At 39.9% G+C, this 27,719-nt stretch overlaps 1 protein-coding gene across 1 annotated transcript in view; it reads right to left on the bottom strand.

The window, feature by feature from the left end:
* Positions 1-27,719, bottom strand: part of XRCC5 (X-ray repair cross complementing 5) — an 82,374-nt gene that overhangs the window by 8,627 nt on the left and 46,028 nt on the right. Inside the window, exons 16-19 of the mRNA XM_019727052.3 lie at positions 26,772-26,841; positions 4,816-4,925; positions 3,052-3,148; positions 1,256-1,323 (exon numbers count right to left, since the gene is read on the bottom strand). Of these exons, the coding sequence (XP_019582611.3) occupies positions 1,256-1,323; positions 3,052-3,148; positions 4,816-4,925; positions 26,772-26,841 (345 nt within the window). The remainder of the gene's footprint in view (positions 1-1,255; positions 1,324-3,051; positions 3,149-4,815; positions 4,926-26,771; positions 26,842-27,719) is intronic.

Below are 27,719 nucleotides of genomic sequence, written 5' to 3'. Positions count from 1 at the left end.
GCAGAGAGGGGGGACAGCGTGGAACCCCTTCTGAGACAATAACCAGCCTCTTAGAACGTGCTTCTAAAATTCCAGGATGTTACTTCCTGAAAGCAAGGGCCACAGATGTTCTTTAACAAAGTGATTTTTTTTTTTCCTGCCAAGCAAAGTGCTTAAGAAGAATTCTTGTGTATTCTGACTGACTACTCTTCCAAATAACATTTTCTGCCAAGTGACTTTATAAAACTTCAGGGCATTTTTAATTTGGCCTAACTGTAGCCATGAGATGAACATTGGCGGCCTTGTTCCTGCCGTTCCCTACAGGCATCCTGTCCTGCGGGCCGCTTCTCCCTCAGTGTGTGTACGGTTATTTTTTGTCTCATTCCTCCTCTGCTACCTCGTAGCTGGTGGTGTGAGTTTCCAGAGGGCAGGGCTGCTGTCTTATATGCCACCCAGGGCCCAGCACACAGCAGACTTAGTACATAAGTGGCAGCTGCCAGGTGCTGTACTAGCACTGGATCAATCAGAGACTGTAACTGAAGCTGAATATTATGAACTATATACTTTTAAGCTATTCAATTTAATTTGATTAAAATATCTTCAAAAACCTGAGATATAATGAAGGATTACTGAGCTAAATGGCCACATATATTTGACTCAGAGCTGAATCAGCTATGGTACTGATACACCAAGCTGTGAGACTGTGGCCCAACTACTTGTGTCGAGACGAAGCACATGGGGTCTGGATACATGGGATCTTTTACTTACTGAACACACCTGGATGGGCTTATGCCAGAATACTGGCATTTCTCTATCTCGCTGCCCATCACAATCACCCAAGGGGCTTTAAAAAGGCAAAACCATGCCTAGACCCACCTCTGTGGAATAGTGTCTTGGGGGAGGGGCCTGGTCATCAGTATTTTTTAAAAAAAGCTCCCCTGGTGACCAGTGTGTAGCCAGGGTGGGGATCTCTGAGCTAGATGGATTTAGCAGCCTTTACTAGGGTCCAGGCTAAGCTTGGACTTTAGCAGCTCTGGAGATACTGAAGCTGGGATCACAGGTAAGTTCTAGAAACATTACCTCGGTCTATGGAAAACTGAGTGACAGTACCACTTCTCCCATCAGGATGCTGCAGCCGAAGCAATTTGACTGTTGGCTGAGTAATAACGGGTACACTAAATTTAGTTACCCTTAAAATTGAACTTCTTCAAGTAAGAATGGGCATCAAGAAAATAATATCCACTGTGATCATATGTCTAAAGACAGTTGTCAATACCTTTTGGGCTTCCTCAGCTGTGACAGAGCTTCCAGAGGCTTCATCTTGGGTGATCAGAGTAATTCCATCTAAAAAATAATTCACAGAGTAAAATCCAAGTACAGAATCAACCCCAATCCCACCTTCCTTTCCACCATATCTGTTCCCATTTTGCCCTGGCGATTTTTAAAACTGTAAGGGTGCTCTTCTCTATAAGAAATACAAGACCATAAAGGCACTTAACTCACACTGTTCCTTCCATCTTACATTATCCTGCCTCCTATTTTTGCTTGTGTAAAATAAAGGCCACATCTCAAATGCTACCTGCTCCACGAAGTCTTCCTAGCTTAAATCCAGATAGAAATAATCTTTCCTTCAGAAGTCTCAGGTCACTTTATTATGCCTTTGAAATGGTATCATGTGTTATCTTGTATAAGTATTTGTATAAATGTTCTCTCTCTTAACATGACTCTACACTTTTCTCTAGGGCAGGGCAAGGTTTTATTCACCTTTGTATTCCCCTCAATGTATAGCACACCGCAGCAGCTCAGTAAATAAATGATAACTGAATGACGTCTAGCAGTATCACTGGCTGTTGATGGCCTGGCGAGTAGGCTAAGGTCGGGAGGAAACATGCTCTTACAATGGCCATGTCTATTATCATTTAACACAAATTTTAGATCAGTGAGTGCAAATCAAGGATAGAAAATCTACCCTTTAGTCTTCTCTTCTTCCTAAGATTTTCTCCTGCCTCAAATGGCTGATGCGTGAAACACTGTCAGAAAAGCACATGCATTTAACATCCATTTGTACCTAGAAATGGCACAAGTTGTGTGCATCTTGCAATTGATGGAACTCTCAGAAAACATCTGTCTTGTGCATGTCCTGTACGTTTATTTTCAGCAAACAACATGCTGGAGGCCTTCAATAAATACCAGAACCAACCCTTTCATCTACTGGGTCAGCAGCAGAGACATATGCATGAACCGAGTAAGCCCCACTCACCACCCATTCTAATTGCTTTTGTTCCCCAGTGTCGAAGTTCAAGGGCTGAAAAATTAACTGTCAGGGAAATGGTTGCCTGTGTGACGAAAAGCTGCGCTTTGGAAGCTGGACAGATAGGTATGTAACTCCTTTATACAGAATTTGCACAGAAAAACAGGTTGAAATTAATTTGGGGGCTCTACTTCAAGTGCAAAGTTTCATACTTTTCAACATCATTGTTTTTATAATGTCTATTTTTAGTAGGTAATACCTTGTAGTAGGGTTCTAAAAGAAAACCGTCAGGTTTTGAAAAATGGGCAAAGAGCAATGAAGGAAATCAAACATCAGCCTCAAGCTGAAAGAGTGTATGTTCCCTTCTTTCTAGGTTTGATTTGCACTGGTCTCTGTGAACAAGTGAGGAGCTGAGTGACTTTGATGCCTGAAGATGTTGGTCTGCTTACAGGAAAAGCCCAAATCCAGGTAATGAAAGGTAGCAGGAGAGCGAAGTACGGGTGAGGTCAATGAAAATGCTGTGGACCCAGCAGGACTGAAAGTGTCTACGACTCTGAGAGAGGGGGTAATTTTTCCCCCACAACTTCTTTCAACAAATAGAAAGGCGCAATCTTGGAAACAGGTTATGCTACACAGGGTAAGATGGGACTTACATGTTTACTTATTATTTATCACTTTGTATTTATGCTTATTAAGCAAGAATTTTAGTTCACTGAGTCCTGAGCATTTCCCAAATCCACATGGAGAGTCATCACACAATGTAATTTACATTTACATTTAGAAAAAAACAGCATAAATATTTGGAGAAAGCGACAGCTTACCTTGAAAGACAATTTCCCAGAAATGATTTAATTGTTTATTTTCCACTTGTTCTCGAAGGGCTTTCAGGAAATCGTTGAAGCGCTGCTCTTCTGAACACTGTGATGGCACACGGGGGTAGAGGAGGCAGACGTCAGAGCAAGTACAATAACACAGTCACCCCCAGGCCAAAGTTCTGCAGGTACTGGATCCATCATATTTATAACACATATAAAATGGTCTTTGGCAAATGGGGAACTGACATTGCAAATTTCAGTTTGTTTGCTGGCGATCTGAAATCCTTCCATCTGTGGCAGGTACAGAACTTCTGGTGGCCTGGTACTTTGTTCTTTAACTCCCAGTAGAGACACATTCAAACAGAAGGAGAAGAACTCACTGGCGCTCGTGCACCCATCGTGCAGCTTCGACAATTACCAGCTCGGCCACATTTGTCTCCTTTGTGCCCCTACCTTCCCCACCGCCTTCCGGTTGTTTGGAAGCAAATTTCCACCATATTACTGCATCTACAAATATTTTTATATGCAATATCTAAAATACATATTCTTTTTTAAAAAACCGTACTCATAAAATTAACAATTCCTTAATAGGAGCAAATAAACAGTCAGTATTAGATTTTTCCAGCTCTTCCATAAAACATTTTTTAAAAAAATTTTTACAGTTGAAAAGGTCTCTACAGTAAGTGATACCTCTCTAAAGTTCTTTTCATCTTACCCCATCTCTTTTTTGTCCCCCCCCCCTTTATTTTTAAAGAAATATAATCACCTAATACTTTTAAGGACATGTTGTGGGAACAGAGCACAGAAGTGTTATCAGATAGTCCATCTAGCTGGGGGGGGGGCGGGGGGCGGGGTGGGGGGAGAAGCAGTTACTTAAAAAGCAACGTTTTCACTACCTATTTCGATCTAACCAAATCTTCTTCCCCCTAACTGAGTCACCCTTGTCTTATCCTGACTCCACTTTGCCAAAATTTGGTCTTTTATTAATATCTGTAGGACACTTGGGTCATCCACTACTGAATCTCTTATTCCATTCTAATTTTAACCATTTTCTCATTTTCTTGTCATTCTTTGTAAGTATCTAAACTATTCAAGAATTTGCTCATTCATTCAGCAAATATTTAATAAGCACCACATAAGAACTGACATATCCTACAACTGTGCCTACTTTAAAAATATACTTTCTAATTTAAACTTGTTTACTCTTGCCTAGAGTCTCTGTATAGAAGCCTAGAAATAATTTGGAAGATTTTTAGAAGTGTTTTTTTTTTTTAAAAAAACTTCTACTAAAACACACCAACAAAAACAAAAGGTCGGGTAGAGGTGGTAATTAATTTTCAGTATTATTTTTCCCCCAGCATGCAGATCCCTACTCCTGTCTTCATAAAATCCTTCTCAATAATTATACCAATATATATTTTCCATCATTTCCTTAAAATAGCCCATCTTTACAATAATGACTGGACCACCGAGGTTACAATGAAAATTTCCTTCGTTCCCCAGTAGGAACCAGACAGCCAGGGCTGTAGTATAATAAAAAGCAAATTTCCAGCAATAAAACTTTCCATTCACCCACCCATCTTTATTCCCCTTCAGAAATGACACTGATACTAAAATGAGTTAGTCGTTTCTACTTCTCTTGGCACACACTGCAATTTATAGCGAGAACGGTTATTTCCAAAGCCCAGGCTTATCGGTGGGATGCTGTCTGTCTCTCCTGTGATGGTGGCCATCTGTTTCGGAAGAGGAGACAGGCTAGGAGAGCATTACCTGAATAGCTTCTTCCCGGAAGGCTTTGATGCAGTCCATGCTTTTCATAAAATACGGTGTTTCATTAGTATCCAAAAACTGTTCAATGTGATTTATTAGCTGGTGACTCGCTAGAATACAAGACAACAAATTTATTTTTCTTTAGGTATTTGAGTGATGCTTGTTAGAGAGAATGTATGCTTCTGTGTGCCTGAAAGTACCTATATTACGGTTTGAGAGCCTTGTGGTCAGTATGCACAAAAGCCAAACTTCTTTTCGCAGGGGTAGGGGCTTAATGAGATGCAAAATGCTGATTCCAAAAGTCAGTATGTGAAAAGTCTGGATAGTGCTAACATACTTTTCACTAAATACAATTTAATTTCTAAAATGCTTAAAATTATAACTAGATGTTCCATCTGGGATTTCAAACACTAAGTTGTTGGGTTTTTCAAATTGTTGTTTCTCTTCCCCCCAGACTTTAGGGGCCATTTGGGTCATTCACAACTGTCCTTCCTGATAAAGTCATAGAAAAATAGATCCTCTAGTCCTTCCCCGAGTTCCACACAGGGTAAGTGTCAGACAGTGCAAGACAGTGAAAAACAATGAGCCGGGGACACCCCATGTTCCACTAATCAAATTAGAAAAGAGCAGCCTTGTTTTAATTTAATATCCCTTTAGAATGGGAAGTCATTGCTACATATTGTCTGCCTTCGGCTGAACCCAAATATTCTCTCTGCTGCTCAGCACTCTCCAAGCCATTAATACTTAATAAACAATAACTGCCAGCCAGCAATATAAAAAATGCTACAGAAAAAGGAAGTACATTAATAACACTGTCATTTCCAAGGTGGACTGCAACTTGAGCCGCGTCACAAACAAACAAACAAACAAACAAACAATACTTCATTAGGAAGAAAAGCAGAGGAAAACAGGAACATCAAGTCATCAGGGAACTTAAGTTGCGGAGCAGAACAAAACTGAGCCTTGTGACCTGTGTAGAAGAACAAACCAAGGAGAGAGGCACCTTCACAACGTAGAGTTTCACTCGCTCTCGCTTGTCCCCTGAAACCACTCACTAGTTGGCAGCTCGGCTTTTATGCTGCATGGTCAAGAAATCCTACGACGGTCTGTTTGCCAGAACCATGGCCGCAGCTGAGCAGCCTAACAGTCGTGTGCGTGTGTGTATGTGTGTGTGTGCACAATACTAATGAAAACGATTTTCTTTCCTTTTACGAAAACTATTTTCAAGGCTCGCCTATAGAGAGGCCACTAAGTGAATCACAGTGACCTGAGCACTGCTCAATGCCTGACGAAAGACATCAGACTCCGCGCCACCATCTTATTTCCTAAGGATCTTGCAGCCTGTGGAAAGGATTGTAAAACTGGACCAAGTATTTTCTAATATAATTTTGCAGCAAGAGAAAATGTCCTCAGTAACCATTTCATCTCTCCTACCAACTAGGAGATTATGATCTCCATTATAATAAAGTGCTTCACAAACTTGAGGGATTAAAGAAACACTTCCCTGCAATTTCAGAAATCTTTACCAATGTATCCTGCAGCAGTAAATTAATATCCAACAGCAATTCAAAGGAGAGGAAGAATGTTTGGACGAGTCCTTTTAAAAGGTAAATAATACAACCCTGATTAGTAGGCAGAGCAGAAAACCATCAACAGAAATTCAAAGCAACGGAAGCTATCTCCTTTTTTCAGCTTGAAAAGGAGAAGTAACAGAAATGTTTGGTATTTCCTATACCACTTACAGTCGCCTCGTTTTTCAGAGTTTGATATAAAGTTTATTTAGAGTTATATATCTGGGCACAAACAAGAGCTTTTACAGGCCAATGGCAGTAATCCCAGAGATCCCAAGTTTCTCATTTCTTTTGAATGAGAATGAGGAATCTTGGAATGCTATAATGTAAAATATTCCTGTATGCTTGATTCAGCGATCATTTTCATTAATTTAACCTGGTATGTATTTATTGTGTAAGTGCTATGTATAATACACTATGGTATGTTCTGTGGAAGATTCATTTAAGTTGAAGATAAGACCCTTGCCTATGAGGAGTTCACAGTGTAATAGAGGATATAACACATACATAAAAAATAATAATAGGAAGTAAATGTGAAGACTGTTAATAGCGTTATGGAAATACAGCAACTGATCTGAATTTTAAAAATCTGTGGTTATAAGAAAGCTTCTTGAATTAACATGGCTTTCCACCTGGGCAATGAAAAATAGAATTTGGTCATCACACAGCGGAAAACACAATGGGCGAAAGCAGGAAGAAGAGAGGTGGGAAAGCACAGGGTATGTTAAGAAGAAAAGCAAATGGTCCAGTGTATGGAGTCCATGGAAATGAGTCCAGGAAAAAAGGAGAAGGAAGGATTAGATATGAAGAAGTGGGAGGGGAGGGAGCACCAAGAAGAAAGAACAGTGTGTGTGAGTCCTGAGGAGGGATACAGCTTGGTTCCCTAGAAAGTGTGGGGAAAAAAGGGTTCAAGACCAAATCTTTAAGAGACCTCAACATTTAGAAACTGGACAGAGGAAAGAGCTGCTGAAGGAGGCTAAGACGGGATGGTCAGGGAGACGGATGAAAACCAGAAGGATATGGTATCACAGATACTACGAGAAGAGATGATCTGAAGAGGAGAGTTGTCTGCTGTGTCATAAAGTATTACGTGTTATTATGACATAAAGACTGCACGGAACAGTGTTAAAAAAAGAGGACAAGGCATTAGGGATGGAAGCTTAGGGAGTCCTTAGACTCAGGAGCCCAGGTAACAACTACACAGGTACTGAACTGCTTTGCTAAAACACAGCTTTCTGACCCATTTTATCTTGAAGTGAGATGGAACACACACATATACACAAACAAACACACAGTTGCCATCTTACAGAGAAAAATAGTCAAGGCACTAACATAAAGCAAATGCAAAAGCCAACAATCCATTGGCAGTAACGATATGGAAGGAAGGGGTTCAAAGAAAAGTAGGAGTGTCAATATCCAGTTTCTATTTAAGAATGAAGTCTTTATGTATTTGTGGGCCCATCTGGATTTAGTTTTCTTATTTACATGTCACATTGTCCCATCCTTTCCTCCAGAAGGTTCAGGAACACTGCTAGATAAACATCCAAACTTCCAACAAATCCAATAAATACAAAGAACCAGATTGATTTTGCCCTTCTAGGAATAATCAGTTACACGGTCTGTGCATTTGGTCCACGATTCTGAATTCTGTCCCTCTACCTAGACTACTTTGTGGTTCACTGACTGTAATGAACCATTTAACACTAGCAAATAACTGTGATGGATGACACGTTAATATACTGAGTATCAGAATGGGATGTGGACAGGAGACTTCCCTTCCCAAGTTCGGTGACACTTCCTATTTCCCTGACACTTTTAATCAAAGTAAAATGCAGAAATGGCTGACAAAAATAATATATATATTTTTTGGCTAGATGATGCTTTTGCCTCCCCTTTCTTCCTGGCCCACATAAAGGAAATGCTGGTCATTGGGGTGCTTTTCTCTGTTTCTGTGTCAATTATAGGGCTACGGAATGGCCTGTCAGTCTTCATACTGACAGTAAATCACAGCCCAAATAATAATTCACCAAAATGCTTTTCAGAATTAGTCAAAGGCTCAATAATACTCATTAGCAGCTATATAAAAAAGGCCACTGGAAAGACCATCTATCTTAGGATACTAAGTTAGGCAAGGGCCATCATTTATCTCAAGGAGTCTTCAAAATCAAAACGTCTGTTCTGGATTTCAAAAATGGTCTGGATTTTGAGGTTTTAAATATGAGCGTTATGTATTAAGCCAGCATCTTACATGGGTACAGACTGTTGATACACAAAATTAGTCTCCAAACAATAATACTGTAGTGTTATATTAAAATGTTATCCACATTCAGAAGTGTTATGTAAGAGGAAAATGGCATTTTTCTTCTTTAATCTGAAACGTATGTTCTCCCCCTCTAGGGAACACATTGAGTGCGATCGAAAGCCCCACAAAATGAATCAACTCCCTTCTTGCTGCACCATCACACGGCCAAAACTCCTGGGCCACGTGCTTCTGTCTCTGACTTTACATTTCCTTTCCACCTCTGTTCTCTGCAAAGATGTTTCTAACAAAGAGAAAGGAAGTCATTTATTGTGGGTTTCTTCCCTCCATTGGACAGAGCCAAAAGCAGTAGGTTCACTCATCTGCCACACACTGTATGTAAAAGACTGCAAAGCCATCTCAAATGATTTTGCTGAACTCAGGCATCATTCAGGATGTTTCCCAACTTAATTCTTGTCATTATCTCAATGCCTCACGTGAATTTTGCTTATTGAAGATGGGCACATGTTGCAGATGTCAGCAGTTAAATCATTTTTAAATGTTAAGAAGAACAGATTTACACAGCTAATGACAATGGCATCTTTATAAAACAAAATTAAAAACTGATAATAAAAATCAAGCACTTAAATAAATATATGCTCAGGTCAGTCATTAAGACAATGAAAAAGGAATAGTATCTATCAGCAAATAAAACGCTAAGTAAGTCGTCCACTCTACCACTAATTAAATCTACATATAAATTACAATCGCAGTTTTAAGCCAGAAACTTAAACATCTGCCTGGTAAGAAAATGAGTCTGTTTTTATTAGTAATATAGGCAACTGACACAGAGACGGATCACAAACAGGCTTCCGATGTCTCCTCATGACAGGATGTACATTGGCCGTTGTGTGTATGTCAGTCAGGGCCCAGCCAGAAGAACAGGAATCACTGAATATGGAACCCAGAAAATGTAATGCAGGCAAGTGTCACAGGTGGTGAAGAGATGTCACGCCCACTGAGAATGGTGCTGTAACCCAGAAATGAGGACTAGCAAGGAGCCCTCAGCAACCCCAGAGTGTGTGGAAAACAGAAAGAGGGGAAGGGAGAGGGAGGAGAGAGAAGGGAAGGGAGAGGAGAGGAGAGGGGGGTGTACGTAGAGCTCAGGGGCCTGGCCCTATGGGAGTGGAAACCGGGGAGGACTGGAGACGCTGCCCAGCGAATTAAGGGACAAAGAGAAATACCCTGGCTTTTTCCTCCCTCCTTACTTCCCAGCAGGGTCTCCCACTGGCTAAACCTGGTAGGAAACCAGTAGACTTGGCAGCCTGGGAAATGTACCCTGTAGGAGCCAGCTCTGTCCCCACCCCTCCCCCAGATCCAGTGCATCAGGAGAGGCTGAGGAGCGCATCTAAGGGCCACCAGCACAATGTGTGATTATAAACCCACGGAGGTGGGTGCCCCATTTGATGCACCGGGTAATTCCAGGAGGTAGAAATTAACAAGATAGTCTTTAAATAATAAGGGAAGATAAAACGTAGTTTTTTTCTTTCCAGTGAAGTAGGATACAATGAAATTCAATTAAAAGTTATTGAAAAGGTTCACAAGCATATTTAAAGCTTTTCCCATTTTTTTTAAAAAAAGCTGTACTTCTACAAAAACACAATTATGTAAAAAATATGATTTTCACTTCTACTTGAAACATCTCCAGAGCTCCACCCAGGTCCCTTTCCTTCAGGTTTAACCTGATGACACACAGCGACCATGGTGATATAAACCAGAGGAACCGGAAGTGATGGAACTCTTCCCATGGCCGGCATGTCCTTGCAGAAGCCAAATGTACTTCTGACAATCGAAGTACAAAAAGAAGGTATCCTGAATATTTTTCCTCTAAGTGACAAAGATATGCTGATTTACTTCTTAAACACCCTTTCTGCTTCCACTTCCAAAAGAGTTAGGATCTAAGACCCCAGGAAGAATTTACCCTGAATGTTGGTGCTTCTTGGCCTGGTATCGTTGATAGTTATGCAGTCTTTAATGAAACAGTTTTACTGGGGAAAAACAAATCACTGGGTGGCCAACAAAAGAAACTGAGAACTGGGAAAAAAGTATAAGCTTTATGAACCTGAAAAGGATATTGCAATGTTTTATTTGGAAGCAGCTGGCCTGTGAAATATAAACAGGACAGCTCTGCCCTGCTCTTTGCGCCTCCCCTGTCCTGCCTCCTATTAGAAACTGTTACACTAGACTCTGTCCCAGACTTCCTCACCTAGCAGACTGCCTCCCTTTTAGGAAGTCAGTGGATACCCTGTAGAGAACAGCACAGACAATATTATGCATGACCAGTGGCAGGAAATTGAACTAAGGTATATAAAGTGCTGACCACCTCAACCGTACAGCTATAGCCCTAGTTTATTATTATTATTATTATTATTACTACTATTATTTTTCTTACCAATAACTAAAAAACTTTAACCTCACCATTTAAACTCCACAAGTTCAATAACAGCCCATTTTTTCATGCTTAACGATTTTCTCATTAAATGCAGTAATTTCTTACAAATTGCACTAATAAAAGTAAGTCCTGCTGAGTGTTTCCCCCCCATTTAATGCAGCCTTTTCATTGATGTGTTAAATTAAAACCCCAGGCACAAGGAGCAGAGTAAATGCAAAGTCTTTATTGTCGGAATCTATTCCTGCAGACTATGAGCTCTCTCTCTGTTTTATTTTTGTTTTTATTGGCGCTAACTGTGAGTCCTACTTTGTAGCCATAGGAAGAATGATATTGAAGGTCTCCTGGTCTTAGCTCACTCTTGAAAAAAGGTGATAGTGCAAGCAATTGAGAAACTAGAAAAATGGCATCCAGTTAGCTCATTGGTTGTCAGCTCAATTTATGTAAGAGAACATTACAAGTCTTTTTCATTCTGGATGAATAATATTTCTCATCTTAAATTATTTGGGTGTCAAGATCAGAGATCTGTTCCCGAGTCAGCTGAAAAATTTTAAGTTTCCTGGATAATGGGTGTGTTCCATGGCATTCTAAGGTCTTTAATCTTTAACACGTTGCGTACGGCGGGGTTTAAATCCCTCGTGAAGATTCTCGTGATCCGTATGCAACGTGTTAAAAACATTCCATTTAATGATAAAGATCCACTGAACATGTCCCCCAAAAACTTAAGGTTATCAATTAATATTTACAGGGCATAGAGAGGTTAACTAAAGACCAAAGAACATCCACTCTAATTTAGTGTAACTAATTTCCCCAATTCCAGAATGAATGCACTTAAAGTACAAAATTCGGACGTGGTGGTAACATAAGAAAGAAACTAAAGGAAGACCTCATCAAATGATAAAGTGATTTCTTTGGCTTGTTCATATAACGTATATGCCCTATGCTTGGAAGTATGTGCTGGGGGTGGAGGCAGGGAGTAGAGAGGGGGAGAGAGTGTCCACAATTTTCTAAGGTCCTAGAATTCTAAAACGTGGTGAAGCTCAGTAAAATAAAAGTGATATAGAAAAATTAAGAACCTTCCCACCTGACTTGATCCCATTCTAGATGGGCAGTAGGAAGGAAGCAGAATGCAAAATGACAGTGTCTGGTCCTGTAACAATTTTACAGTATCTGTCTAGCTTCAGTACCTGAGTGGATGTCATCAAACGAATGCAGGAAGTGAGCAGAAGGAACCAAGTAGCCATAGTAACTGTGCCGCAAAGAGGAAACACTCTGGAACAGGAGACCAATCTGGCAATGGGATCCAATTAAGAGTTGGTAATTGAATGGAAGTGCAATTCATGTATTAGTTGAAGAGACACAGTGAGTGCTGAGTTAGATGCCTCACCAAGGAGAGAAGCAAGAGGCTACAGGTTGAACGTGCTTTTGTGGACGATGGAGGAGCCGGAGGCAGCACAGAATGATGTTTTATGATGCCTCAAAAATTTGAGTCATTCTTTAAAGGAAAAATCAAGTACCAGAAATTTTAAAACACCCGTATTTCACGTGGTAAACCTTTCTAAAAATTGACAAATAATGACACCCTGTGTTTATATGGTACCTTTCCTTGAGGACCCCTCAGAGCCTTCTTTTATTCCTCCCCTCTATTTTTTTCTGATTTTGTGAAGAATATTGTGTAATATTGTAGAGCTCAAAATATAGACATATTACTTTTCTCTAATTCTTTGATGGGGCTAACATTTGTGAATTGATCTAAAGAACCTGAGAATTCTGCTGTAATTCAAAAATTCAAATTGTTATTATTCCTAAGCACTGCTGTGTTCAAGTCAACAATGGAAACAAAAAAAGAAATTACTAATAGCTGGAAGTACCCAGAGAACATAACAGATGGAGGTTATTTGTCTCACTGACGGTAGAGTGGCAGTAGCATCTTTGGTGATGAATCATACTATAATAAAAACTAGTGGGCACTGGTATCCCAGGACATACTGGCTCTAAAATCACATGCATCTCTTTAGAATGGGATTTGCGGGTGAGAAAAAAGAATGGACATGCTCTGTGGAAGGAATATCATGAGCAAACATACAGAGGCAGGAAAGCACTGTCACAAGGGTATTAGCAGGAATACAGCTTAGTTTGAGTACAGCGATCACCAAGCGGACCTGTAGAAAATGGGTCTGGAATGGCAGGGTGGGACTAGATTGTCGAAAGCCTGGAATGGTGCACTAATTACAAAGACGGGGAAAAGTTAAGAAGGGCTGACCTATAATGAAATCTGTGCTGTAAGAAGCTAAATCTGTACCATCATACAGGATGAGCTGAACGAGAAGAACTCAGGATAATTAATAGAGAACGCCATGACTGTCCAATGGTGAAGCAAAGAAAGCCTGAATTAGAATAAGGGTAGTTAGGATGGAAAGGAAGAGCTACATCCAGAAAATGATTAGAAATTAGAAGAGAAATTAGAACCAGGTACTACGTGGTCACAAATGCTCATCAATAATAAACTCAAGAGACTAAACAAGAACAGCAACAAAAATCTCTTATTTCTGGGGAAAGTCCTATTAGCACCCACAGCACCAGGACACCCCATCACTTAAGCTGTTGCCTTACTTGGGACAGGCTTCTTTGGGCCCTCTCCTAGCCAGCCTTTTATGGCTCGGGTTATACCAACCTCCTCCATGAATTCTTCTTCAAACTGGTCACCCACCTGCATCTGTACCCCACTCTCTTACTTCTGTCTTACTGCTTTGGATGAACTATCTGCGCATCTATCTAAGTTACCCCTTCCATCTGTGCCCTTGACCGCACAAGTCTTCCCCAGTCAAGGATGTCATCCAGTCTCATACCTTTATAGCACATCTGTATGGTGACTTCTCCTAGATTTCTATTTATAACCCAGACCGTTTTCCTGTAGAACCAACTCACTACGTCTTTTTCTTCTGAGTAAATAGCAATTCCTTCCAGTTGTTAGGCCAAAAAGCTTGGGAGTCATCCGTGACTTGTTTCTTTCTCTCACACCCTACATTCGAATCATCAGCAAAACCTGCCAATTCTACTTCAAAACCTATCAAGAATGTGAACTCTTTGCACTCTACCTCCAACACTACCTCTGTCACTTGGATTACTATAGTAGACTTCTCCCTTACCTGCCTCCTTCAGCCTCACTCATTCTCAACACAGCAGCCAGAGCACCTTATAAAACATACATTAATCACACCATCCTCTACTTAGAATTCTCCAGTGGTTTCCCATTTCTCTCAAGATAAAAGCAAAAGGTCTGGGAGGCCCCACGTGTTACGTGCCGCAGCTGCCTCTCTGATCTCATCACCTTCTTTCCTCCAGCAAAATGGATGCCTCCCTGATGCTTCTGCACAAAGCCGAACAGTCCTGCTTCAGAGGAACATGCTGCTTCCTCTGCCTGCAAACCTCTCCCCAGAGAAGTCCACCAGTCTCTCTCCTTCACTTTCCTCAATGCTCTGTCTATATGACACCCCAAAAGTGAGCATTCCTTGATCCTCTACATAAAATCACAAGCCCATGTCACCCCAGCATTCAGCATCCCACTATCCTGTTTTACTGTTTTCTACACTGCTGTCACAATTGAATAGTGTTCCCCCAAATTCATGTCTTTTCCAGAACCTCAAAATGTGAGCTTATTTGGAAATAGGGCCCTTGCAGATGTAATCAAATTACATGAGGTCATAAGGGTGGGCCCTAATTCACTGTGACTGGTGTCCTTACAGAAGAGGTAAATTTGGACACAGACACAGAGAGAGAATTCCATGTAATGATGGTGGCAAAGACTGAACGGATGCATCTCCAAGCCAAGGAATACCAAGGACTGCCAGCTGTCACCGACAGCTAAGAGAGAGGCTTAGAACAGATTTCCCCTCAGAGTCCTCAGAGGGAACTAACCCTACTGATACCTTGATTTTGGACTTCTAGCCTCCCAAACTATGAGAAAATACACTTCTGTTGTTGTGAGACAGTTTGTGGTACTCTGTTACAGCAGCCCTAGGAAACCGACACAAGGGCTTATCACCATTTGACATATATTTTCTTGTTTACTGTCTGTGTCTTGCCACAATGATTAGCACACAGTAGGATGCTAGCCATTTGCTAAGGGGATGAATAAATGGAGTAGGTCTTACTGGTTTACACCTTTATGGAATGACGATGTCATTCTGTGTTCCTTCCATTTAAACCCATACACTGCATATTCAGTATTGGTTATCACTAAGGAAAATAGACAGTTTAGAATTTTTTATCACCACCCTGCACTTAATTTTACAGAGATGAAAATGGTTAAAATAAAGCTCTATGGAAGGGGAAATACATAGACAAAAAGTAACAAGCTATGTTAAGAGATGTGTGCAAGTGTGTGTGGATGAGATGTCATCTCCAACATCATCATGACTATATGCATGCAGGTATCTATGGAGTAATTAAAAATGGGGACAATTAAATTATGGGATAATCCAACCTCACTTATTCCACGTATCTTCTTCTATGTGTATTAGATAAATAATGAATCAAACAAAATAAACCTTGAAAAATGGCACCAAAGAAGAAACAAATGAAATGAAAGAATAATGAACCTATAAATTTTCCAAATCTATAAACATTACCTAAGACTTAATATACTAAAATACCTATTGTCACTAAAATGTAAGTTGGCTTTCATTACTCACAACTAATCATCTTTGTGCTCTAACAAGTTCCTGAAATCTACACAATTTTTTTCTGTACTATTGTAAATGAATTCCTCCCATGAAGCAGAGGATTCTGAAACATAAACATAATCTTGCGATACATGTACCTAGTATTTTTTTTTTAACTCCCATACCTGAAGACCTTTACTTAAAGTACATTTAATATCTGAACTGACCATATTTTCTTTATTGGTACTCTGTAGAAAATCACTTGGGTCTCTAGATTTTTGTTAGCTAGGTGAGACAAAAATTATAAAGGTCTCACTAGCCCACAAGGTCTCAAGATGAATAACTTTCAAAACTCAAAACATCATGGAGAACAGTTAGAAAATCAACAAAGACATAGATTTGAACAAACTATCATCCTAACTGACCCAACTGACATTTACAGAGCCCTTCACCGAACAACAGCAGAATACACATTCTTTTAAAGGGCATATGGAACATTTGTCAAAAGAGACTATATGCTAAGCCATAAAACAAGTCTCAATAAATTTAAAAGGGTTGAAGCCATTCAAAATATGTTTTCTAATCACAATAGAGTGAAATTAAAAATCAATAACAGAAAGAAATTTGGGAAATCTCCAATATTTAGAAATTAAACAACATACTTCTAAATAATCCAAGGGTCAAAGAAGTAATCACAAAAGAAATTAGAAAGTTATCTGAATTGAATGAAAATACAACATATCACAATATCACAATTTATGGTGTGCAGCTAAAGAACTGGCTAGAGGGAAATGTATAGCTTTATTAGAAAAGAAATGAGGTTTCATATCAATAATCAAGCTTCTACCTTAAGAAACTAGAAAAAGAAAACCAAATTAAATCTAAAACAAGCAAAAGGGAATATAAAAATTAGAGCAGCAATCAATGAAATAAAAAAAGGACAATAGAGAAAAATCAATAAAACTAAAAGTTGGGATCTTCTAAAAAGATTAAAAAAGAAAATCTACTGTGAAATTTATAATAAAGGAAACCTCAACTAAAACTGGGAGTTGAGAAGACCTACAGAGGGAGCTCTCACACCCTACCACTCCAGGTCAATTATGGACTCCAACAGAAGAGACTACCTTGCATTCCCAAACAGCTACTTTACTACTCCAGCAGGAGGAGATTTTCCTTTTGCCTAGCAACAAGCCCAGCCAATGGAAACACCACAGCTCAGCCAACAAAAAGCTGTTGTCACTTGAACTCTTTCTTTCCTCCAATATACTTTCATTTTTCTCTTGCTGATGACTTCCTTATCCCACCCTCCTTTCTATAAAGGTCTTCTATTTTGTATAACCCCTGAGTATCTCTCTGCGTGCTAGATGAGATGCTGCCTCATTCATGAAATCAGTTAATAAAGCCAATTAGAGGTTCAAATTTACTAAGTTACATTTTATTTAACACGATTAAAAACTTTACCTAGACTGACCAATAAAAAGGTAAGATACAAATTATTAAAATCAGCAATAAAGAGGGGACATCACTCAATCCACAGAACTTAAAAATACTATTAAGGAAAATAATATGTACACTATTATGCTATCAAGTTAGACAACTTAGGGGAAATGAACAAATTCTTATAAAAACACAAATTACTATAACTGACTCAAGCATTAATAGACAGTCTAACTAAATCTGTTATAAGTAAAATAATGGAATTAGTATTTAAATGCTTCCCACAAAGAACCCAAGTCCAGAAGCTCCACTAGTGAATTCTACCAAATATTGAAAGAAGAAATAATACTAATCCTAAAAAGGAAGAAATAATACTTTCTAACTCATTCTATGAGACCTGTATATCCCTGGTATCAAAGCCAAAGACACCAGAAGAAAACTACAGAAAAGTATCCCTCATGAACATATACACAAAATTCCTAACAAAATGCTAGCAAAATGAATTCAGGAATATACAAAAAGGATTATATACCACAACTGACTGGAATTTATCTCTGCATGCAAAGCTGGTTTAACAACTGAAAATCAATGAATATAGCATATTAACAGAAGAATCAAACCCACATGGATCATCTCAATAGATGTAGGAAACGCATCTGACAAAACTCAACATCCATTCATAACAAAAACTCTCAACCAACTACCATGTTTCCCCGAAAATAATACCTAGCTGGACAATCAGCTCTAATGTGTCTTTTGGAGCAAGAATTAATGTAAGACCCGGTCTTATATTATATAAGACCGGGTCTTATTTTACTACAATTATTTTACTATAAGTATTTTACTTATAGTAAAATAAGACCGGGTCTCATATTAATTTTTGCTCCAAAAGATACATTAGAGCTAACTGTCTGGCTAGGTCTTATTTTCAGGGAAACACGGTAGGAATGGACGCTTTCTTCAAGCTGATAAAGGGAATGTGAGAAAAACTTAGAACTAACATCAAACTAATGGTGAAAGACTAAAAGCTTTCCCCAGGATCAGGAACAAGGATGTTCACTCTCATCACTTCTATTCAACATTGTACTGGATGTTCCAGCCAGTACAATCAAAAGAAATTAAAAGTATATAAGTCAGAAAGAAGTAAAACTGTCTTTATTTGCAGACAACATAATCCTGTATGTAGAAAACCCTAAGGAGTATATAAAAACAATTAGAACTAATAAACAAGTTTAATAAGGTTGCAAGATATAAGATTAATATACAAGAATCAGTATTTCTATATACTAGAAACAAACATTCCAAAAAATAACTCTAAAAAATTCTATTCACGATAGCATTAAAAAGAATCAAATACTTGGCAAAAAATTAACAAAAGTGCAGGACTTGTACACTAAAAGCTATGGAGAGAAAGTAAATAGGATCTAAATAAATGCAAAAATATTCCATGGTCATAAATTAGAAGATTTAAAAGTATTAAGATAGAAATTCTCCCTTAATTATCCTATATACTCAATGTAATTCCTATCAAAATCCCAGTTGGCTTTTTGTGTAAATAGTTGGCCCTAAAATTTATATGGAAATGCAAAGGACCTAGATTAGCCAAACAATTTTAGAAAAGAATAAAACTGGAAGACATACTACAGTATTTTAAAACTTACTATAAAACTAAAGCAATCAAAATAATGTATTAGTGAAGGACATAGATCAATGTAATAGAATTGATGATTATAGACATAAATTCTTACACTTACAATCAACTATTTTCAACAAGGTGCCAAAGCAATTCTGTGGGAAAAGGACAGTCTTTTCCACAAACTGTGCTGGGATAATTGGTTACTCCTATGAAAAACAATGAATCTAGGTACTTACCACATACCCATTTTTAAAAATCAACTAAAACTGGATTATAGACCTAAAACTTTCAGAAGAAAACATAGGAGAAAATCTTTGTGACTTGGGCTAGGCAAAGATTTCTTATATATAACAACAAAATGATAGTCCATAAAAGAAAAAAATTAGATAATCAAAATTAAGAACTTCATACATCAAAATACACCTTTAAAAAGATAAATCACAGACTGTAAAAAATATTTGCAGTCATATATCTGATAAAGATTTGTACCCAGATTATATACAAAACTCTCTACATTTCAATAATACCAATCAAAAAATGGGCAAGAAAAAGGGCAAAAGATTTGAACAGACATTTCTGCAATGAAGATATACATATGGCTAAGAAGGACATGAAAAATGGTCAGCATCATTAATATTTAAGGAACTGCAAATTAAAACCACAATGAGATACCAATACATTGCCACTAGAACACATTTAATTGAAAAGACTAACAACAACACAAGTGTTATCATTTGGAACCCTCATTCACTGCTGGTGGGGATGTAACATGGTTAAAATACTTTTGAAAAGAATGCTATTTCTTAAAAAGTTAAATGTAAACTTTCCATATGGCTCAGCAATTCCACTCTTACCCGAGAACAATGAAAACATATAAAGACTTGTATGCAAACGTTCATAGAAGCATTATTTGTAATAGCTAAACACTGGAAACAATCCAAATATCCATCAACTGGTGAATGAATAAAATTGGGTATATCCATAAAATTGATTATTATTCAGCAATAAAAAGAAATCAATTATCAATACATGCTACACAGAAAAGTTTCAAAAACATTATGCTAAGTGAAAAAGCCAGGTGCAAAAGACTGACTATTGAGTGACTCTATTTATAGTGAAATTTCCAGAAAAGGCAAATCTATGGAAATAGAAAGTGGTTGTTTGAGGTGGTGCTGGGAAAAAAGAAGTGACTACAAATGGTCATTGGGAACTTTTGGGGGGTGAGGGAGAAATTCGTTATCTGGATTGTGATGATGACTGTACAACTCTATAAATTTACAAAAGTTCAATGAATTGCACTTAGAATGAATCCATTTGTTAGTAGAAAATTATATTTCAATAAACTGAAAAATTGGCAATAAATAAGTGCAATTTAGCTAAGAGATCTGTGGAGATTTACCACGGACAGAAGGGAGACACTTGATGTTTCTACTTCAGAATAACTGCTAAAGCTCAGATAGCAAATCTTATCATCAATGCCCTAAGGAAACATTACTAAATTCCAAGGGCAGTGGAATTATCAAAAGGTAGTTCTCTTCTGAGATACAGCTCCTGTCTCTCTTGGCCAACAGTGACTATCTTGAGTTTGTTACGGTTGCATCTCATTACCACGAAAGACAGAAAGAGATAAACCACAGGATTTTAGCAGTTTAATCTCACAACGGAAATGGAAATGGGCCTGTATTAGTCAGCTCAGGCTGCCATCACAAAATACCATGGACTAGGTGGTGTAACAGCAGAGATTTATTTTGTCACAGTTCTGGAGTCTAGCACTCTTGGTGAGGGCTCTCTTCTTTGCTTAAAGTCACCTTCTTACTGTATTCTCAAATGGCAGAGAGAAAAAGGAGAGAGAAAGGGAAAGGAGAGAAGGAAGCCAGAGCTCAAACTCTGGTGTCTCTTCCTCAAAGGGCACTAATCCCAAGATGAGGACCCCACCCTCACGACCTCATTTAAACCTAATGTTCTCCGAAAGACCGCACCTCCACATACCAATACTACAGGTTAGGGCCTTAACATATGAATTTGCGGGTAAGGCCTGGACAATTCCATTCACAGCAGGGCCTTTAATCGTAACTAGTAACTAAAGATTTTTCTCCAGCTGCCCATAAGGAACCACAAAACATAAAATAAAAATAAAAAGTTAACTTTTCTCTGATGTCCAAAAACATCTGTGCTGATAATATTCTCAAGCTCTGCTAAACTGTGTTCTGTATCTGACCCAAAGTCCCTTCCCTTTTCTGGCCAAAGAAAACAAGCACCCCATTTTTCAGAATTTTATGTAGACATGTATAACAGACAGGATTAACCATATCAAATTATACTTGCCACTTCTTTCTGTGTCAGCATATTTTTTGCCTTGGGCTTGCAATTTGAAAGGGGAGGACCAAAACACTTTTATTGCATGTAAGTGGGACTCCAAGCTGTTTCTGGGCTGCGCTTCACACATTTCAGCTGATTAGTGACTATTTTAACAAAAGCCAAACATCCTTTCTTAAACGTCTTAATTGGTTAAGAGCTTCTGTTGCCTGCCACAAAGAGTCTCTGTAAGTCATTGATTAAAGCAGTGCGCACATCAGCACAATCTGAAATAAGTTTCCTTTTTCAACCAGATGCGCTTAAGAAGCAATCTTGAAGGCAGCCCGACTCCAAGAGAACAGAGTGAGATGCCCTGGATGACGATGGCCTCCCATGCATGGACGAGTTGCAGAATTCACAGGAGGTAGAGAGAAAGAGCCGTAAGTAAGAGAAATTGCCACGGTGAAGTACTTCAACCACTCTCTGCCTCACAAATCTCTCCTTAGCACTCACTGCAAGGGTGAACTCCAACAGCAAGCGGGATAACGTACCCTTTCTCTGAAGCACCCATTCATTTTGCCATCAGAGCCAACCGTGGACGCCTGCGTTGTTGTTGTCCTGCTAGCACGGGTCACCTACGCAAGCCAACTGGTCACTGTGTTAAATGAAGGCTTGAACAAACTCTGCTTTTCTAGTTGTTCGGACATGGATAAAACCTTCATGTGAGTTCCACATTTTCAGCCAGAGGGGAAAATATCCATGTTTCACATAAAAAGAGACAAAATACACAAGTTTAAGGCAAGCACCTTTACCACCTGGGATAAGAAAACCACTGGGAGAAAACAGGAACGTCGTGGGGTATCACACATAGATTTCCTCTAACAGTCTTAGGAAAAGTCTTAGTGCTGAGAACATAACTACAGCAAACAGGGTTTTATTTTTATGCTACCAGTTGGCTTTTTTTCTTAACAGATAGCCAGGCTACATTTTATAAAAGCCTGTAGGGAAAGAGTCCCAGAGAGCAGTTTCCAGGCTCTTGGCCTCACGTGGAAAGGTGCTGGCTCGGGTAGCAGATGTCCATCAGCTGTGACTAGTTGGCCATCAGCTGTTACCGGTTAGCCTTTAGCCACTAATATAACTGCTGCGGCTAAGCTAGCAAGGGCGGATTGCGGCTAGCAAGTAGGGTTGGCAGAGAAGCGGACGGCGGATTGCGGATCATGTGGCTCCTACTTCCTGTGTCTCGCCTGGCCACCAGCGAGACTGGGGTGCAGGAAGACCCCTCGTTGGGGTGCTGGCAGAAGTTTGCTTCTGTGTCATAACCAGCCACCATCAAGAATATAGTGGTATGACTCCCCAACTATGGCTCCGTGGGTGTTCCTTTTTGGCCTCACCATATTCTGCGTTCTTATGCAGGGAGCAGGAGCTGAGACCCTGCATGACAGAGCCATATCCTATAATTGGACATAATCTGATCCCCAGATTGACAGACTCTTGAAAGGATGTTAGAAGCTGAACAAAAACGGAAACATTTTAGGGAGAATTGCTGAAAACTGAAAACACTTTTAAAGTGGTTCTGTATGATGGTCTTTGGTTTCTATGTCATATCTTTTTTATTATTTCTTTTTGCCTTCATTTCAATGATTTCACTTAAATTATATGCTTGATGAGTTTTATTACATTAAAATGTAAACTTCAGGGTAGTGCTGTGCCATGTACTGAAATGTAGGCACCAATGAAGAAGCTGAAGCCACAAGAGGCCAAGACGGCGGGATGGAGTTTGAGGCAGTGTTTCCACACATTTGCAACAATCAGTGGGAAATCATCTTAACTACATTTAAGTTACTTTATGTACTAGTATCTCAGACTCGGTGGGAACCTATAAATTCAGACATATCTCAATCATGTAGGAAGCATTTGGAGGATTGAAGTCATGTGGCTTTTCCTTCTCCAATTTGCCGTCCAGTTTTTGACCACTTTAGCACGCTTCCTAAGCAAAAGCAGGGAAGGGACGAGGAATTCAAAATCCATATGTTCCCCCTTAGAAGCCCTGCTGAACAGGTGGCGGAGGGGGGTGTTCACATAAGTGGGTAACCTCGATTTAGGGGTGTCTGAGAACTCTGGACTCAGGTTCTTCCAATAGCCTACACCTACAGCTAACACACATCACAATGATGGCACGCATGCACTTATGAATACTGTGTAAGGGAACCAACACGTTCACATTTGTGAGATGATTATTATGTACATAGACGTGGTCAGGAATTTTTCTATTGTGAAACTGTAGTGACAGACTGGTGGGGTGGGTAGGAAAGGAGGAGGAAAGGGGCCAGAAAAAGAGCACCTGAGAATCAAAGACAGCTTAGAGAGGCATCGACAGCCAGAAAGAACACATTCCTGGTTCGGTATTACCTCCTCTATGCCAATAAGCACAGGACAAGAAATATCCCTCATACCAAAAACCAGAAGAAAATGTGTAGCTGCCCACTGTAGACTGCTGATGTCAAGAGGACAGGATCACAATACTCTCAGTATGACTACAGTATTACACCAGACAGAAGAAATTACAACCCTCTTTCAGTTTATAGCAAAGGGGGATCGAATATATGGTGATGGAAGGAGAACTGACTCTGGGTGATGAACACACAATGGGATTTATAGATGATGTAATACAGAATTGTACACCTGAAATCTATGTAATTTTACTAACAATTGTCACCTCAATAAATTAAAAAAAAAAAAAAAAAAAAAAAAAGGTGAAAGGGCCAAGTTTTACCTAGGGGTAAAACAATCTTACCAGCTATCTATTACAGATCATGCTTTTGGCAAGTGAATTTTAAAAAGTAGATGTGACGAGAAAAGAGAAGGGCTTCTCCCTCCCTTGCCCTAGGCAGAGATCTCCAGGAGAGATAAAGATCAGTACCAGGGAGGCAGCTTCAAGAGCAGAGTACTTTGCACTTGCAGGGGAAGTGAGTCTTGGCTCACAAAGGGCCTTGGAAAGAGATACCCAGGCAGCAGAACAGAGGCAGGAAAAGTAATGAGAAACAGAATTTCTGAAGCTTGAAATAAGAAAGGAAGCCAAGTTAGGACCATGAAACAGAACTAGTTGCTAAGAAGCAGGTAGTCCCATTTTCCCACAGCTCAGCAGAAAGTCTGCTTTGGTGAGGTCACTGGAAAGCGACCCAGTCGTTTCACTGACCAAGTTCTAGATGGAGGTACAGAGGGACATTTGCCATCACAACACTAGCAATATACCAGGACTCAGTCCCATCCAACATAAAAGGATGGTCTACTCATCAAAAGTACCGTCTATAAGTACAAGGTTTAAAATTCGTGACCTTATTAGTATTTAAATAAACAAACAAACAAAAATGTAGGAAAGGAGGGCATTAGGGTTAGGAGAAACAGTAAGGTTGAGTGAAAAAAATCTAGTATTTGAAAGAGAAATAGATTTGAACCCCTGTGTGATTTCTGGGGAAGTTTATCTCTTCCAGTTTCACAGTTTTTCCACCTGTAAAGTGGAGATGATAATACCTCTTTGTAACCTATATGCCATCTAGGGATCACTGCCCTTGTTATTTTCACAGGACTGCTTCAAATCCCCAATTCTATGGCCTAGGGGAAACATTAGGTTTTCCTAAGATAGGAGCAAATTCTCCGGAATTTACTCTCGATCTCTTCAGACTCTGCCTCCTGTGCTCTCAGGTGCTTTCTCCGCTCTGCCTGATGTAATTCAAGACCCAAAGCACTGCCACTTCACCAGTTTCCTCATACGCAGCACTATAAAACCACGCATTCCAGTTTTACTGACACTGAACATTTGCAGTCATGAGTTGGGAACATATTATAGAATGCTGTGCCCTTCCATAAACGCATTCACTTCCTCTCCCTCTCCCTTCTATGCCTTTTCTCTTCATCCCATCCTCTCCTCTCCTGACTGGCTCTGGTTTATCTGCCTCTATGACACTGTAACTCCCCGCTGCTCTGAACCCAGCACTGGTTAACAACCAAGTCTGGGGACAGAGACGCCGTCTCTACCCAAGCACATATCAAAGTATTTTCCCAATTAAAACAATTCTCTTTTTCAGAGCATTCTGCCACCAGCTGTTAAGGCTCTAACATTTCTCTACTTGCTCATGTGCTGCAGGATTGCTGTGCGGGGTAACTGAGACCAAGAATACAGCAAAGTGCTAGTACAACGACCTGAACATAGTGGACACCAACTAACTAGCTACCTTTATAATGGTGACGATGTTGGACTTACTTAGGCCCTGAAGAGACCATGCTGACACCAGCCATAGAGGCCAATCACTTCCAAAGGGAGGACCCTTGACTTTGGCCGAAGTAACTTACAACATATTAGCAAAACCTAAGATGGCCGTAATCTTTCTTCCAAAACACAATCATCATGCTAGACCATAGCGTTCACTGACTTGTCACAGCATGTTTCTGCCCCCTTCCCAACACACAGAGTATGTAGCCAAACAGACAGCAGCATAGTGCAATGCTGGGCAAATCTCCTCTGATCAATGCAATACATGAAGAAGAGAAATTCTGAAGTACTGTTTCCACCAATCCTTCCAGAAAGCTGTCACTTTTACATTTCCTTCTTCTATTCAGATGTAGTTTTGTGTTAAAACTCAAAAGCTTTCCTGCTAAGAATATGGCAGTTCTTAACAGGGCAAAAAAACTCTTCTCTGATCTGAAAGCAAAATATTCACACCCTGCCTAAAAGAGTGCACAGGACCTGGTAGATTCCATGCTCTCTCTCAGGCTCAGCTGGTTAACGGCAGAGCAGGTCCAGGCATCGTGCTAGGATTCTGAGACTCTAAGTGGTAAGGTGCCCTAGACCCATGCCAGGCACTACAGAGAATTCAACTAAAAAGGTGTCGTGCTCTAGGCATGCAGGAGCCATTTCTCCCCATAAAGTGCCAAGAAGTTGGAAGCGGACAGTTCTGCACACACATTAACATAAACACACAGGCAGCTCGCACAGGCCTGACCCTGGCCAGCAACAAGGAGGACGGTTGGATACACGAAGCCGCAGGACTGCAAGCACCAGTTGCCATTCTTTAAAGGGTAAATGAACAGGAACCTGAACACAACTGAGTGTATGAATATTAGTTCAAGACCCTCTATCCGTCCCTGGAAGCTGTTGTAATATTAGCCCAAGCCTAAACGGATTCTTGGTGATATCTGATAAGAAAACTGTGAGGACATGGTCAATTTCAGAAGGATCAAATCTGGGGCAGCCGCCAGGTCTTTCTGGGACCACTGTAAAGGGGCTCAAACCCTCAGGAGTAGAAGAAGAATTATGAGTCTCAGAAAACAGGAAGACACAACACAAAAAAGTTTTCTTCCAAGCTCACTCACAGTAACCCAAAGAACTTCAGAGACGTGGAACTAAAAGCTCCGAGGTCCTGGCCTACAGTTTTATTACCAGGGAGACCTACAAATTATTTTTCCTTTGGGCAGACCTGTGCTGGGTTTATCCTCATATGCTCATGACGTTCGTTGTCTCAGTGAACTCACTAACATGGGAGAACACAAAGATACACCGCTCTCTGCAGCACTGTAACAAAAGGCCACACTTCTTAATCTAGACCTAAACCTACTAACCTAATTAAGGATCTCCCCTGAAATGCAGAGCCGACGGCGTGTCACTCACCTTCCTCAAAGCTGGCGGTCTTCTGCCTCACTAGAGTGCGGAAGTTTTCAGCAGGATTCACACTTCCAACCTGGAATACACCCACAGACAATAAACCTGCAGATCACCTCTCGTTATTGGCTGCACCCCAGGCAAGATAAGATGGCTTAATGTAGGAAGTGTGCTCTTATAAAATAAAACCACAGACAACGTGAAGGTCCCTTTGTGGTCATTTTCATCTCCAGGGCTCTGTTATAAGCCAGCCGATTCCTGGAGCCAAACAGCCCGTGTCTGCACTTTCACTTATCTCCCTTTATACAAAGTGACTTCTTTCCAGAGGGGTCAGAATATTACCAAGCCACCAGCCAGGCCAGCTTGAAGCCTTTATGTGGCAGACGGCTTGTGCATCCTGACACCCAACCCATTAGGAAGGGGAAGATTCTGCAGTGTGGGGTCCGTTCAAAATATATTTGTCCCACTAAGATGACATGAGAAACAACAGCCCGATGCTTGATGCACTGAACTGCCCTTTCTGGGGGGGACTGCTGCTGAGCCTTTGGCATTGAAGTTTTGGTAGAATATATAAACACGCCCAAACTGAACATGTCCCCCCAAAATAAAAGCAGATATATATCAAGGTTTACTGCAGTGCAAGGTGGGCAAGTTTCAAAGATGAAAATCTCTGCCAACTACATGGCCCTTCCTGATCATACTATGTCTTTATTCTTCCTGTCCTGCCTTGATAGGGACTAAGTAAGTATCATTCAGTTCATAGGGGAGAGGACAGTGGGGTTCTATTATGGCCGGTAAACTTGGGCACAAAATGTACTCAAGTTTCCAGTTTACTCTGGTATAGCTGTCAGAACAAATAATTATTTTTCCTTCACTAAAACCACTGAAATAAAGCCAACTCATTCTTGACATTCAGTTTTTCTGAGAGCATTTCTTTCTGAGGTAGAGAAAAAGTAG

The sequence above is a fragment of the Rhinolophus sinicus genome, chromosome 17, assembly GCF_057876585.1.
Source record: "Rhinolophus sinicus isolate RSI-liver-muscle chromosome 17, RSI-T2T, whole genome shotgun sequence".
Taxonomy (NCBI): domain Eukaryota; kingdom Metazoa; phylum Chordata; class Mammalia; order Chiroptera; family Rhinolophidae; genus Rhinolophus; species Rhinolophus sinicus.
Note: the sequence above shows the minus strand (reverse complement) of the source record. Positions and strands in the feature narration are given on the sequence as shown.